The sequence below is a fragment of the Aptenodytes patagonicus genome, chromosome 8 (assembly GCF_965638725.1).
Source record: "Aptenodytes patagonicus chromosome 8, bAptPat1.pri.cur, whole genome shotgun sequence".
NCBI classification, from domain to species: Eukaryota; Metazoa; Chordata; class Aves; order Sphenisciformes; family Spheniscidae; genus Aptenodytes; species Aptenodytes patagonicus.
The window spans coordinates 6618487-6631570 of NC_134956.1; the positions used below are offsets into that span (position 1 = coordinate 6618487).

The 13084-nt window shown below is 43.7% G+C and overlaps 1 protein-coding gene across 9 annotated transcripts in view; it reads left to right on the plus strand.

Moving 5' to 3' along the window:
- Nucleotides 1–12797, plus strand: part of LOC143164054 (6-phosphofructo-2-kinase/fructose-2,6-bisphosphatase 4) — a 54355-nt gene extending 41558 nt beyond the window's left edge. For 7 of the 9 annotated variants that reach the window (XM_076346134.1, XM_076346136.1, XM_076346137.1 and 4 more), the window contains exons 13-14: nucleotides 1399–1463; nucleotides 4716–4981. In XM_076346134.1, the coding sequence (XP_076202249.1) occupies nucleotides 1399–1463; nucleotides 4716–4775 (125 nt within the window). In that variant the 3' untranslated portion in view covers nucleotides 4776–4981. Of the gene's footprint in view, nucleotides 1–1398; nucleotides 1464–4715; nucleotides 4982–9896 lie in introns of those variants that run through there. The other 2 variants (XM_076346132.1, XM_076346133.1) reach the window with 2 other exon arrangements.
- The last annotated feature ends 287 nt before the right edge of the window (nucleotides 12798–13084 follow it).

Consider the following 13084-nt stretch of genomic DNA (forward strand, 5'->3'; position numbering starts at 1 on the left):
GTGGGAGCACGCAGGAAAGAGAAACTGCATCTTGCTGTAGGGATGAACTTGCACATCGGTAATTAAAAATGAGCTGGGAATACGCACGTTGTAATTACTGTGGAGTAACTCGTGTCCCTTTAGTTTCTATTTAAAGCTTTCCATATGGTATTTCTTTCAGGTCTTAAACTCAGCTAGCGGTGAGGACTGAGAGGTCTCTGTGGAAGCGCGTCTGTTGTGTAACCAGTCCTTAGTAACGGGCAGCGTCGGGGACCAGAGCTTGCTTTTGCTTGGTGTCAGGGGTCGCGATGGATCTGTGAACAGAATGGTGACTAGGGTACTCGTCCAGTGGGAGATGTGTGCTTTTCCCCCTTAAAATCTGTTCTCTTGTTCACTGTTTCTCTCAGCGCTGGCCCTCCTGCAGTGTTTGGCCACAGTGTTCGTGACAAATGGGGTTTCTCAGAATAGGCTTCCCTAAGGAAAGGCAAATATTTGCCTTTCACTAATTTATTTATTTATTTTTTTTAAAGTGCAGTGGCTTTCTAAGAAAAGGCTAAGATCACCTTTTTCTGTCAGGTAGTAATTCTATGGAGCGTGTTACGGCTTTAGGAAATAAGTGAGCAGAAAAATCTGTATTTGTGATAGAAGGTGGACTCTGTGGTATGCCAGAGGAATTTGACTATTAATGAATGTTGTGTGGGGTAGTGGTAGCTTATAAAAGTCATGTTTGTGTGAGATAAGACAGTGTTTGGCAATCTGATAATTGCTTAAAATGGTGTGGCCACAGTGTATTGAGTAATTATAGTTCTCTAGGTGGGTCAGTTTATACTACCTGAGTAATAGTTGTCTCTTCCAACTTCTTAACTTTTTTTGCTTGTCTGGAGTTTTCCATTTTTGGGTGAAAAGGTGAAGTTCCTTTTCAGAAGCCAACTTTAGAGTTCCATGTAGCTGGGGGTTAAAACTCTGTTTTGCACACGCAGAGGAATGGCGGTTGCTAACAACACGCAGTGTACCTTCTCATAATCGTTTTCATGTTTTAAAAAATGAGAGCAGCATTTGTCTCTGTATTACAATGAAATTCTAAGAAGTCCAGGACATTTAAAAACCAAAAAAGTTACAAATAAGAACTTTCTGACTGAACGTTGTTGTTCATGTATGTTTAAAAATGAAATTTGTTTAAAAGAAAATGATGATAAAGCTAAGGTGAGAATAGGAGATGGATTATTGGATCGAGAAAAATGTTCATCCTGGTGGCATAGATTCATTTGAATAGCTTTAGCTATTCAGAATTTGGGAAGTTCTAGTATAAATCAGAAGGGGGAAGTGATTAGCCTTCACCAACTCAAAATTAGATTGCATCTTTACTACAACTTCATTTTTAAAGCAGACCAATTCTAAAAATGTGTTTTCTATCAACAGGATGTAAAGTAGAATCTATATTCCTGAATGTTGAAGCTGTAAACACACACAGAGATAAACCCGAGGTAAGAATGTTTTTCAAATCGGAGAACTCGACGTAATGTACTATCCGTGAGCTGATTTCCATTGTCCTTGTGGTTAGAAATGATTTGATAACTCAGCTGAGCATATTTAATTTTACATATCAAGCTTTACTACCGGTTTGCTGTTGAGGGGGGGGAGAATCCTTTTTATCGAGCAGATTTATCTTACATAGGAGCCTTAGCTGGAGTAGTTTATCTTGAAAAAATGCATGAGAATTTGAAGATACGGTATCAGTCTAAAAACTGTATGAAGTTCTTCCAGGCGTTGTCATTCAGCAGAAGCAGTGTGTAGTCAAAAAGTACGTTATGAATGCCACGCTTATTTTGGAGAGAGTAAATAATGAAATCATCAGCTTTTTCATCACTGCAATCGTTGCTGTATGAAAAAGAGGAATTGATGGTGCCACCTGTGTTTTAAGCCAAAGCTGGAGGGGAAGACTAGATCTCGGGATACAGCAGAACAACTGGGGAAAAGGAAATTGAGTGTCTTTGTAAAATGTCAGTGGAAACGAGATGTCAGACCATGGCAGCTTCGTACTCTCCCTGTGTTGGGCACGTGGTTCTGTGTGCTCCTAAGTGATGACATGAGCTTAGGTCGATTCTGCTGCTCGCGCAAAGCTCTTCCGTTGCTGCATTAAGAAAGTTACGTAAAATGTGTCATGATAAAAAAATTTCTGGTTCCCTTGCAGATCCTCATGCTAATGCTACTAGGTATGGCGCTGATGGCTTGCTGAGGTTATGAGCCATGCCTACTGGTGAATTAAAAGTCAGTTTGATACCGTGAGAGAAACAAAAGGGCTGGTGGTGGTGGTTTTCAGAACAATGGTTTATGGTGAAAAGGAATATAGTGACAAATGTGGGTTTATGTGCGTATTCAATAAGGCGTGTGGCGCAAAATGCCTTCCTTACATGAGGGTACACATTTGTGGCAGTTGTGCAGCATTCATGCTGGAAGGGTCTGCAAAGAAGTTTTGTTTCAGCGACTTGGGTATTCCGAGTTCTGAAAACACTGACTTGTGGTCGTTCGTAGCCATTTTCTGTTGGATAGTCGTATTGCGTATTTCCTCTCTCTTCCCCTTTCTCCTTTGTCGTTCTGCTTTACCGCTTTTGTCTCAGTTTGGTTTGTTCGGTTTAGGAAATCCATTCTGTTTTCACAGTGCCTAACAGGTGTTAGAGAAGCATGGTGAAAATAGTTGGGGATGGCTTAGAGCGGGTGTTAGGTTATTCGTGTTAAATAATGTAGATCAACTGAACATCTTTATTTTGGCTGTTAAAATACCGGTGCTGAATTTACCGCTTGCTAAAGTGTCTTGGGAATTGCTGTTGGAAATATCACTTCTCTAACTGAAGATGTTTATTTCGGGGCGGGGGAAAGCTCTGCCTGAATCGCCAAGTGACTCTTAACATGTCTAGCAAACGCTGTGGCCATACTGACATTGGTGTTGGGTGGTTGTATTTCAGGAGCATGTGGAGGATCATGCGGACAGTTGCATCGCAGTGGACACAAAGCTGTTTGTTTAGAACAGAAATAAATTGAGTTTAATGAATTTTAAAAAAGAAAAAAGGAGCAGAGACATTTTTATTAAAAGAAAACCAAACTCTTCTCCCTCTGCCCCCAAAGAAACCCAGACCAATGAAGTATGGGTGATGTTACGCTGTTCACTTAGTAGGGCTGAATGAAGGTCTAAGTGGATCCTGTCTGCATTTAAATGCTGCTCAGAGGACTATGAAAATTTCAAAAGCTTTCATTTACGTCACCTACGAAAATGTTAATTATTTCTGTAAAATGAAATCTTGAAATAGTCTATTGAAGTCAAAGCATTTAATTAAACTCAGTGTCACAGATAACAACATTGTTAAACAATGAAACTGTTTGATTAAGAGTTGCTCAGTGTGCTGTTCTGTGCCCCCACAAGTAACTTGGAGTCCGTGTTTCAGAACAGCGCACTCCTTTTTGGCTTCAGCTGAAAGCATCTGTTTTCACACTGCAGAAATGCAGGCAAAGCACTAGACTATTTGTTTATAGCATGTGTAAAATTCATTGTATGATGATGGCTTGTCTGAAGTGGATTGAAGCCTTGTGTTTGTCAGCATTGTAGCAGCTTAAGTTCCTGACCTTTTCGCATGAAGGAGTCTATAGTCTTTTTACTGAAAATAATTCAGGGGAATTACTTTTGCTGTTGCTTGGGGTCCCCTCTTTGGGCCAGAAAACAAGCACTGGGGTAAAATACCCACTTTTCACCTCTGTCTTAGCGAATGACAGACAGGGAGATTGCTCGTAGCAAGAAACCTAAATCCCCTTTGATTTTGTGGGGGACGGGGAGAGGGAGATGTTACTGAAAGCTGAGTTTGCTTACCACAGTGTAAAACAAGTAAGACTCATGAAGCCCATCAACATGAAGTTTGAAGAATTGGCAGTGATTTGGCCTAAAATGGGCCAAATCTTAGATCAAGATCCTGGAAGGAGCTTCAGAACAGTTAATCATAGTCTGCTTCCTTGGTAGAAGGAAGAACACTAATTGCACAGTCTTGGGGGCTTGCGTGAGGTGGTACCACGGCAGGCGTGATTCCTGAGCCTGGTTCCGCACGGCTGCACTCGAAACTGTGCTTCCTAGTGCGAGTGTTTGGCTGCGCTGGTGTTGCGGTTTCGTTTGGGTTTGAATAATTTGCTGCATTGAATATCATTTTTTTGTGGTTGTGGGTTGTTTTTTTTTCTCTCCAGCCTCTGCACAATGAGGTGAGATCTAGTTGGTGTGATCAGTCTTGAATGGTTAAGGTGTTTGGGAAGCGATTTTTCTGTTTTGTCGGGGTAGTACATTGCCTAGAACACGAACGAATGTTAAAGTCTTCCCTTGAGAAAGAAGTATATGGCGTAGTTCAGCAAAGCACTGAAAGTTGCTTAATGGACAGACGTGTATGTGCTGAAGCACGTGTTTAAGTGGATTCCTGCTTGGGCCTGTAAAAGACTTTGTCCTAAACATGAACGACTCGAGCTTTTGGAAATACTATCAGTGTGGGATCAGCGATTACTGTAAATACATTTTCCTGCTGCCTAGTTCTGCAACACCAACCAGTTGGCAGTCTGCTGCGTTCTCAGGGTATGGGGGGTTAAAAAAATCTCTGCTTTTAAATAAATGCAGCTGTGTATTTGTGAAGGAATCTGACTGGTATTTTTTTTGTTGCTCTTACTGCTGCATGATAAATACTCTCCTCTGTATTTTTATTATCATACAGAATGTAGACATTTCCAGACCTCCCGAGGACGCTCTTGTAACAGTCCCTGCTCATCAGTGAATCCTGTGTGCCGATCAACTATCGAACTTGGGGTGCTGTTTTCATCTTACTACTTCAAAATAAATTGAAAAACTAATCATTCCAATCACTTTGAAATAAAAAAAGCCCCACCCAAACCCAGCAACTTAAAACCCAAACCAAATGTTTGTACAGCGCATGACTTGAAAAAATTACCAAATCACAATAAAACTGTATTGCACTGGTTACTTTACTGTGGATGAGTTATCAAACATTGATCGGCTGTCAGTGGAATGCTGTTTTTGTAAATTGCTGTAATTTAAAGATCCTGGAGCATTAAGTTTTATTGTAACAGCCAGCAATCATTTAACGTTAGTTGCAGTGTGTTTATTTATGGAAGCCACGAAACACAACATCCTGGGGGAGATAAGAAAAAGTTGCAGTTTGTTTTCCAGGCACCAGTATTAGCTATTTCAGTGCCCTTGGGAGTGATTGGACTGCTGTGTAGCATAAAATAACAATCCATAGTTACTGTAAAACCTTAATCCTGCTGATCCATAGCGCTAGTGCTCTAGATGTGCTAATTAACGATGTGCCGTTTGAAGAGGGTAGCAAGTTTTCACTTAGTTGAGAACAATTGTTCAAGGTACAGGAATGTATATAAATGTTTTAGTGTATAAATATACGACTTTTCTTAACAGCTGTTCTGCATTAACTAGGCTTTAGGGTTTGCCTGCTGGTGGAAGCGATTATAAATTTCTTCTTTTCCTGCTTCTCGTATGGACACGGGTGATCGACGAGTGTTTACGGCTCTGCTCCGTATGTTTTGTACCCAGATTTTATCTAGGCTAGAATAAGCAGTGTTGACCATTTCAGAACGTGGAAGCGGAGTTAGCCTGATTCTTTTGTAGCTGGGTTGTGACTTGCCTTGAAAGGGATGGAAATGGCGGGGGGGGGGGAGGTTTCTTCCCTCCAGTAGGCACGGGATCTCAAACCAGCAGGGTGTGCGTCCTAAACTGAATTGCAGCAAAACCTTTCACAGGCTGGAGAGGACTGCAGCTTGTTTGAGATGTGGTGCCATGCCTTGGCTCCTTTCTCTGTGAGGTTACGGTGGGCAAAACGAGGCAGTGGGAAGCATCTGTGCCATTGAAGCAGCTTTGTTTGGGTAGCATCGAGTCTGGGAAAGGTAGAAAATCACCGAGTCCTGGAACTGTTTTCTGAGGGGGTCTTCCAGTCTTGAAAGTAAGCAGCAAGAGTGGCGTGTTGTGGAAAGCTTTTATCTGTTAGGTTTCTCAGGTGGTACGTTTTACCAAAACCGGGATTTTGGAAAAAAAAGTGTTACATATCTGCACTTCTAAAATTACACCAAAGTTTTCAGAGGTTTATAGTAATCAGGAACGTCTGATAGAACCAAATAACCTCCTGGCCAGAGAGCCTCCCGCTGCACTGCTTGGTATTTAGTTTAACCAGTGTCCCAGGATGGGCTGGGACTTGGGGGAACCTGGGTTATTTTCCTCTCTCTGTCGTGACCGTGACGTGGGAGTGTTTTGTCACTTTTCAGTGTTTAATTGCCCCAGCCTCTTGGCACGTGCTTTGCCATGAAAAATGTCACGGAGGAGGAGGTCTGAGCCTGCCGTACCTGCTTGCACGTTAATTAGCGAGTCCAGTTGCTTCTACCTGACAGTTGATGTGATGTCCCTGAGGGGTCGCAGGGACACTGGCCATAGTCGGGTACTGAGAAACCGCACCGAGATGGCTCGGAGTGCTGTCGCCTCCGCGGGCCACGACTAAGGAAGTACCGTGCAAATTTAAACATAAACGCATTACGTTTTTGATGGAGCCAAAATCTGCGCAGGCGTCTGCTGTGGAAAAACTGAGTTTTGCTCCTTGAAAAAGGATGGCTTGGGCTGTTGGAGGAAACGGAGGGGGAAGATGGAAGGGGCAGGAGCTTGGCCGGAGAGGAAAGCCGGGCTTGCCTGTTCTGCGGAGGGAGGGGAAGTGGCAGAAGCGCCCAGGACCCTCCGTCCCTGCCAGCTGCTGCCAGCCCGATTTCCTGGGGCTGCGGCTGCGTGTTGTTCTCTTCCTCGAGCATAAAGCTTATTGTGCTGATGTGTGCGACAGAGTGAAGTGGATATTTAAAAGCAGTTTTGTTCTCTAAGGGGTCTCCTCTTACAGCAGGATTGCTTAATAGTCTCCTCTGGCTTACTTTCTCAGTGAAAGAAGGGCCTGAAGCTGGGCGGGAAGCAGCAGTGACAGTTTGTGGCACAGCTTGCTGAGGGAAAGCTGGCTGATAAAGAGTACTGGATTGTTTATGTTGTGCTGTTTATTTCTCTATTTGTGCCTGTGCAGGGCCCTTATTAACTGCATCTTCTTGGGCTGTCTTCGTGGCTCCTGTGCCCTTCAGAGTCCTCTTCCCTAGAGGAGCCTTCCTGTGAAATCTTCCCGTTTTGCTCTGAAGATTGCATGTAGCTAATCAAAATAAAACTTGAAATGGCAGACTCCATCTTGTGTGGAAGCCCATAGCACTTTGTTTTGGGGGGAGGCTCTGTTCTGTAGGGAAAAAAAAATGTACAAAGCAGCGGAGTATAATGAGGAGAAGAGGAACAGTGGTGTAAGAGTGTATTTGAGTTAATATGTGTGTTTTTAGTCCAGAGGGGACTGGGTGAGATGGACCCTTGTGCAAGGCAGAATGCAAGGCTCCTGCCCCGGTGAGTGCTGAGCCTCCTCGGGGAGTGGGCTCTGGAAGCAGCGAGCCCGTGCCCCGGCTGACCGAGGGAGTGCCCATACGCCTTGGTAGAAATAGTATTTAAAAAAAAAGTGTGTGTGTTTTATTCCCACTCCTGTGTTTCCTGGGCTCTCCAGACCGTGTTGCCGCTGGTGCGTAGCAGTGGTAGCGCTGTTCCCAGGATGGTAGTTTTGTCCGGGTGTGCTTTGGTAAGGCAGTGCTAAGCAGCTGCAGGGACACCTTTTGGTCCCAAAAGTAAGGCTACAACCTCGGTCATCTTTCTAAGAAGCAGCACTGTTCTCGTTGCACGACTCTTCTCTCTCGATGCCCATGGTTATTCTGGAAGTGGGTACAATCCCAGCTGCCGTAATCTAATCTAACGTGATCCCTGTGAGTAGGAATCCATTTACCATTAACGAGGGTATTAGTCCCTTTCTAAGCCTCAGTTCATCTGGTCTTGCAGTTAGGTATTTTGTTTGTCTAATAAGCCCCAGGGTGTGTTTCCTAGGGTTTATCCCAGACAGTTTTCTTCCTTCAGTGGGACAGTTCAGTGTGCTTTGCTTCTACAGCCTTTTCCCCTTCCCATTTACTCAGAAAGACTTCTTGCTTTCAACTTTGTTGACTGCGTATCGATATTCCCTCTTGGCTCTGAGTTGCTGAGATGCTGTTTTTATCTGATACTCTCATTGCCTTAATAAGCTGTATCTTCTGCCTTGTCTTGACCGCCTTGTCTCCTTCGAGTTTCATGTTACAGCCGTCTAGTTCTTGCTGCTTGTGGACTAATTTCCAGTACCTCTGGATTCCTGCATATTGATGCTCCATTTCATGCTCCATTTAATTTTCTTTGAATCAACAGCAGATGCTCAGCTTAAAAGATTTCAGCCGATATCCTTGGAGTGCCTGTGGAGACATCTCCGCAGTCCCAAGGAATTTCTGGGTATGTTGCATCAGTTGCTGAGAAAAATACTAACAAATGAAACAAAACAAATGCCAGCATGTTTTGGGTTTTTTTTGTTGTTTGGTGTTTTGTTTTTTTTCCTTGTAGTCATGCAGCGTGTGACTTGTTTTGCCAAGTCCTCACGTTCTTAGGCAGATGCCGGAGCTTTCTCTGTTTCCTTTGCTGCGGAAGAGATGCTCCCTGTAGAAGCTTCTTTCTGAAATAGGATGGTTGCTTTTCCTTCCTTCAAAGGGAGAAGTCAGAGAGTGGGGTGGGCGGTGTGCTGGTGGGTGCAGAGATTTCCAGGACTTGGGCGTCTGTGCCCAGCAGCGTTCATGTGTATCTTCTCAGAAACCTTGGTGTGGTGTGTTTGCGGTGGAAAACAGGGTGATCTGCCCAAGGGCTTGAAGGCTGACGAGAAAGGAGAGGGCTGACGTTAATGTAGGAGAATTGGTAAGGGCAGAAGCGATGCTGGCACACTTCAACCCCCAAATCAAATCTGGTGCTGCTTGTTTATCTCCTGTTTTCATAAGAAATGGCTGAAAATCCTAGAAGCTGGGGTTGGGGAGGGGAATGACTTGCTTTTCAAGTTGATGCATTTTGACTGGTGGAGTTGTGTGTATGCTGTCTGAGAGCATGTGCTGAGACCCCCCCTCGCTGTGTGCTAGTGGGGCTCTCCTTTTCCTTGAGTTGGACTGAAGAGACTTGTTTTGAAAGTAAGCTCTGATAAATGTGGTTATAAAACCACTGAAACATTATCTGGCATCAGTGTGACATGTGCCAGCATGCCCGTGTATCCTGAAGTGCATTTAAACTTTTATGATACCAGCTCTTTTAGGGAGTTATTCAGAGTCCTTCCAGTGACTTAGCTGCTTACAGACAGGATCAGCATTAGTTTTATAGCTGTTGGCGTTAAGGAGTCATTTCCTGCAGCGTGCTCGAAACAAGGAGAGAAGGGCTTCCCTCCCGCCAGGTTTTATCAATTCTTGTGTGGTTTATGACGTTTGCTGCGTGGTTTTGTTCTTTCTTATACTATATGCATGTCTGAAAGGCTAGAAGAGATAGTGGATTAGAAAAATGTGGTTAAAAACAGTGGTTAAAGAAAGAAAAAATCTTAAAAAAACCAACACACACACACACACACACACACACACCCCCAAATCATTGTGACCTGCATATGGTATGCAGAGACCGATTGTCCTACCAGCCCCGCTGTAACATGTGTCCGAGAGATGCGTTTTCCCTGGCAGCAGAGAGCCTGTGTTTCGGTATCTGAGGGACTTGGGCTCTGCGAAGCGCGTAGTGCCTGGGACGAGGTCTAAGCCTGGCTTCTGACTCCTGTTCGCAGGCTGGGACCTTTCCTTGTGTCTCACAAAACATTTTGAGGAAATAAGCCTTAAATCTTGCTCATCTTTTGCCCTGCGTAACAGCTGTGTGTTAAGCAAAACTACGGCTGACCACGAGACCCTTGCTTTAAAATCTTTTGTCTTTAAATTTGCAGAACGTGGGTGTGGATCGGTCAAGAGAAGAAGCGTTGAGGACAGTACCTAACCACCTATAGCTCCGGTTCCCGGGGGCGGCAGCCCTTCCTCCAGCACAAGAGCGTTAAGTAGCAGCTCAGGTCTAGGAGAATGGAGAAGGCGTCGCTGAGTGCCGAGCGAGTTGGAACGAACGCGCCTCCCCTTCACTTTTAAGACATTTCGAATGTGATTCAGCTTCTTTGGAGAAAACCTGTAGTTCTGGATAACTCCCAGTGCCGAAAGGTATCAGTAAAAAGATTCATGGGAAGCAGAATAGAGTTGGGTTTAGATTTTTTTCGTATGTAAATTTGTGCAGTTTTGGTGGTTTTTATTGTTCATCTGTGGATACTGCGAGATGGTTAATTGCCCGTGTCAATTTTACTGTCAGATTTTAACTAGATTTTACTTTCTTTTTTAAGTGTTTTTCTAAGAGTTCCTCTTATTTTTACTGTGAATGATTGCCTAGAATTACATGGAGATTTTTTTGATGGTGTATTTAACATATGTGGAATTCTACATTTTGAGCATTGGAGGCTTCATGTTGCAAAACGACTTTAAATGGGAAAGCCTGTCAGCTCCGATAGCTTTTCGGGTGTTTCAAATTGAGCTTTGGTTTGCCAGCCACAACTTAAATTTTTCTGAAATGGGGAGGCTTTCCCCTTGGGAAATAAAACCATTCACGCTAGATTCGCTACCTGAAAGATTCTGCTGTTTTAGCAAGATCTTAACATCTTCCAGGGGCCAGCTGTATTTTGGAGGGCAGTGGAAGACAGTATTAAGTGGGGGACGTGAGTGTGAGTATAGCTAGCAGCAGCCTGGGTAATGAGAGAGAGAGAGAGAGTTGTCCTTTCTGCTGCAGTTACAGGAGGGGATGAGCAGCTTTTTTGAGACTGGAAGGGAGGGGAAAAGGATTCAGACTGCCAAGGGCTGGAGAAGCTGCTTGTCTTATTAGTGCTGTGGTAATTTATTTATTTATTTATTTTTTTAGGCAATTTTTGGAATGAATTTCAACATAAAAGTATATGTTTCTCTTTTATAGCCACATTTAATACGTACGTCAGGAAACAGTACAGAAAGGTTAGGTGGAGTTTAACCCTTCTAACAGCTCATGCAAGAAAAACACCAGGTAAACTCTGAAATTATTTTTAACATGGCACACCTGCCTTGGGGTTTTTTGTGTTGTTTTTAAGCATCTTCCACTGTCCCAGTTCTTCGCTGCTCTTTCATACCTTGTGAAACTCCAGTGCTAAAAATGGAATTTTCTATGTCTGTTGAGGCCACGACCTTTTAACTGTACTAAATCAATGTGTGTTTCGTACGTGTGTCACCAGACAACTGAAGCGAGCTGCCAGCACTGCTGCTGGCTCTTAGGTTTGAAATGAGGACTGTTCTTTGGTAGGTGGACTGTGTTTTTTCTAAGGACTTCTCTTCAACTGATTGAGCTCTTACCAGGTGTATTGTTGAGGGTTTTTTTTGTTTTGTTGTTTGGGGTTTTTTTTCTTTTTCTCGATTCCTGTGTGAAACACCGGGCCCTCATAACGTAGTTTTGCAGGCAAGGGCTAAGTTGTCTTTTGTTTGTGCAGGGTTTATAAAATAACGTGCTGCTGTTGTGATTTGTTTTAATAAGCTAATTTCAGCAATATATTCAGCTCTGGAAGTAAGCCATACCGTATCGCTGGGTTCGGTTTCAGAAGAGGGATGCGTAGGGTACGGAGTGACCAGAAACACTTGCTTTCAAGCACTGCTGTCTAAAGCTTTGTGTGTGCGATCCACGCGTTCGGTAATGCCCATTTCAGATCTTTATTCCTTCAGCTGTGTCCGTGGTTTTTGTGTGAGGAGAGAGACCACACAGCGCTGCTCAGAGAAGTTAATTTATTGACGCGTAGTTAACAAGGCCACCTTCGTGGCAAAAATGTAGAAGTAATTTCCCCTCCCGCTTTGACGTGTGTTCAGCGTGGGAAAGCCGGGCTGTGCTCCAGGCAGCCCTTGCTCCTCCGGACCTCCACCGTCCAGCCGTGACCAGGAGTTGTTAAGCAGTATTTAAATCAAGAAAGTCAGAGTTTACCTGTACCTACAGAGGGCAAATCCCAGGAGACTGTATTAGAAAAGCGGGGTTTTACCGGCAGACTGCGGTACTTCTTGAGCTCGGACCCGGTTGAAGAGAGGTGGTGGAAGGAAAGGTTTCCTGTAGCGAGGGCTGAGCCAAGGGCTGCTTCTCTTTGCTGGCAGGCATGGCTTGAGGTGTCTCCCCTCTCTCCCTTGTTGTTTTACCTCTCTCAACTTTCAGAGGTGCTGTAAAATTCCTCGAGGCTAAATGTTTTATGTATAGTAGATATTTTTATAGCCTGCTCTTGAATATACTGTGATGAGTGTTTTACTAAGTGGGTGTTCAGTAAAAAGAATTGTATACAAGTGTAAATAAACTGTTATGCTGATACTTGAAGAGAAAAAAAAAAAAAGAAGTTGTCTGTTCTACTTTAGGAAGGTACTAAATCACTGACTGCATCCGACCCCTTCTAGCTGGCGGGAGCAAGTGTAGACAACGAATGTAGATTTGAAGGGAGTGATCGGTTCTCCCCAGGGCGTAACCACCTTTCTGGAAAGGCACTGTCAAGAATTGCATATTATTGTCACTGTCTAAAAGCTGTGTATGTCCCCCCCTCCTGATGGAACTGTCACTGACAGGGGAGGTGAAAACCCTCGTCCTGACCTTGTGTATTCGTACCCGTGTTTATTTTACTGCCTTCTGGCTGTTAATGCACTTGCTAGTTCAGATGCAGTCTCTCAAATGGGATTAAACTGTCTTTCCTTCGTCGTAGTCTTTCAGACAAATGTAATCATTTGACCTTTGATCCAAGTAATAAAGATCAAATGCGACAGTGTGTGCTGATGTGTGTTTCTTTCCGTGCCCGTTTACAGTAGCTGAAGTGCCAGGTGAGTATTCCTGCAGGTCAGCAGGTTTCCACAGCTTTCAGAAGCGTGGCAATTACAGCTTGCTTAAGAGAGCTTATACATAAGCATAAGAATTAAGTTAAATTAACAATTATAATTTAAGTAACAAACTTACTTAGTAACTGAGGAAGAAGTTGGAAGAACTGATTAAATAAATATGTCAAGATTTGCACGCAATGGAGGAGAAAGGTAAGACTTAATTTTACCCGCTTATTGG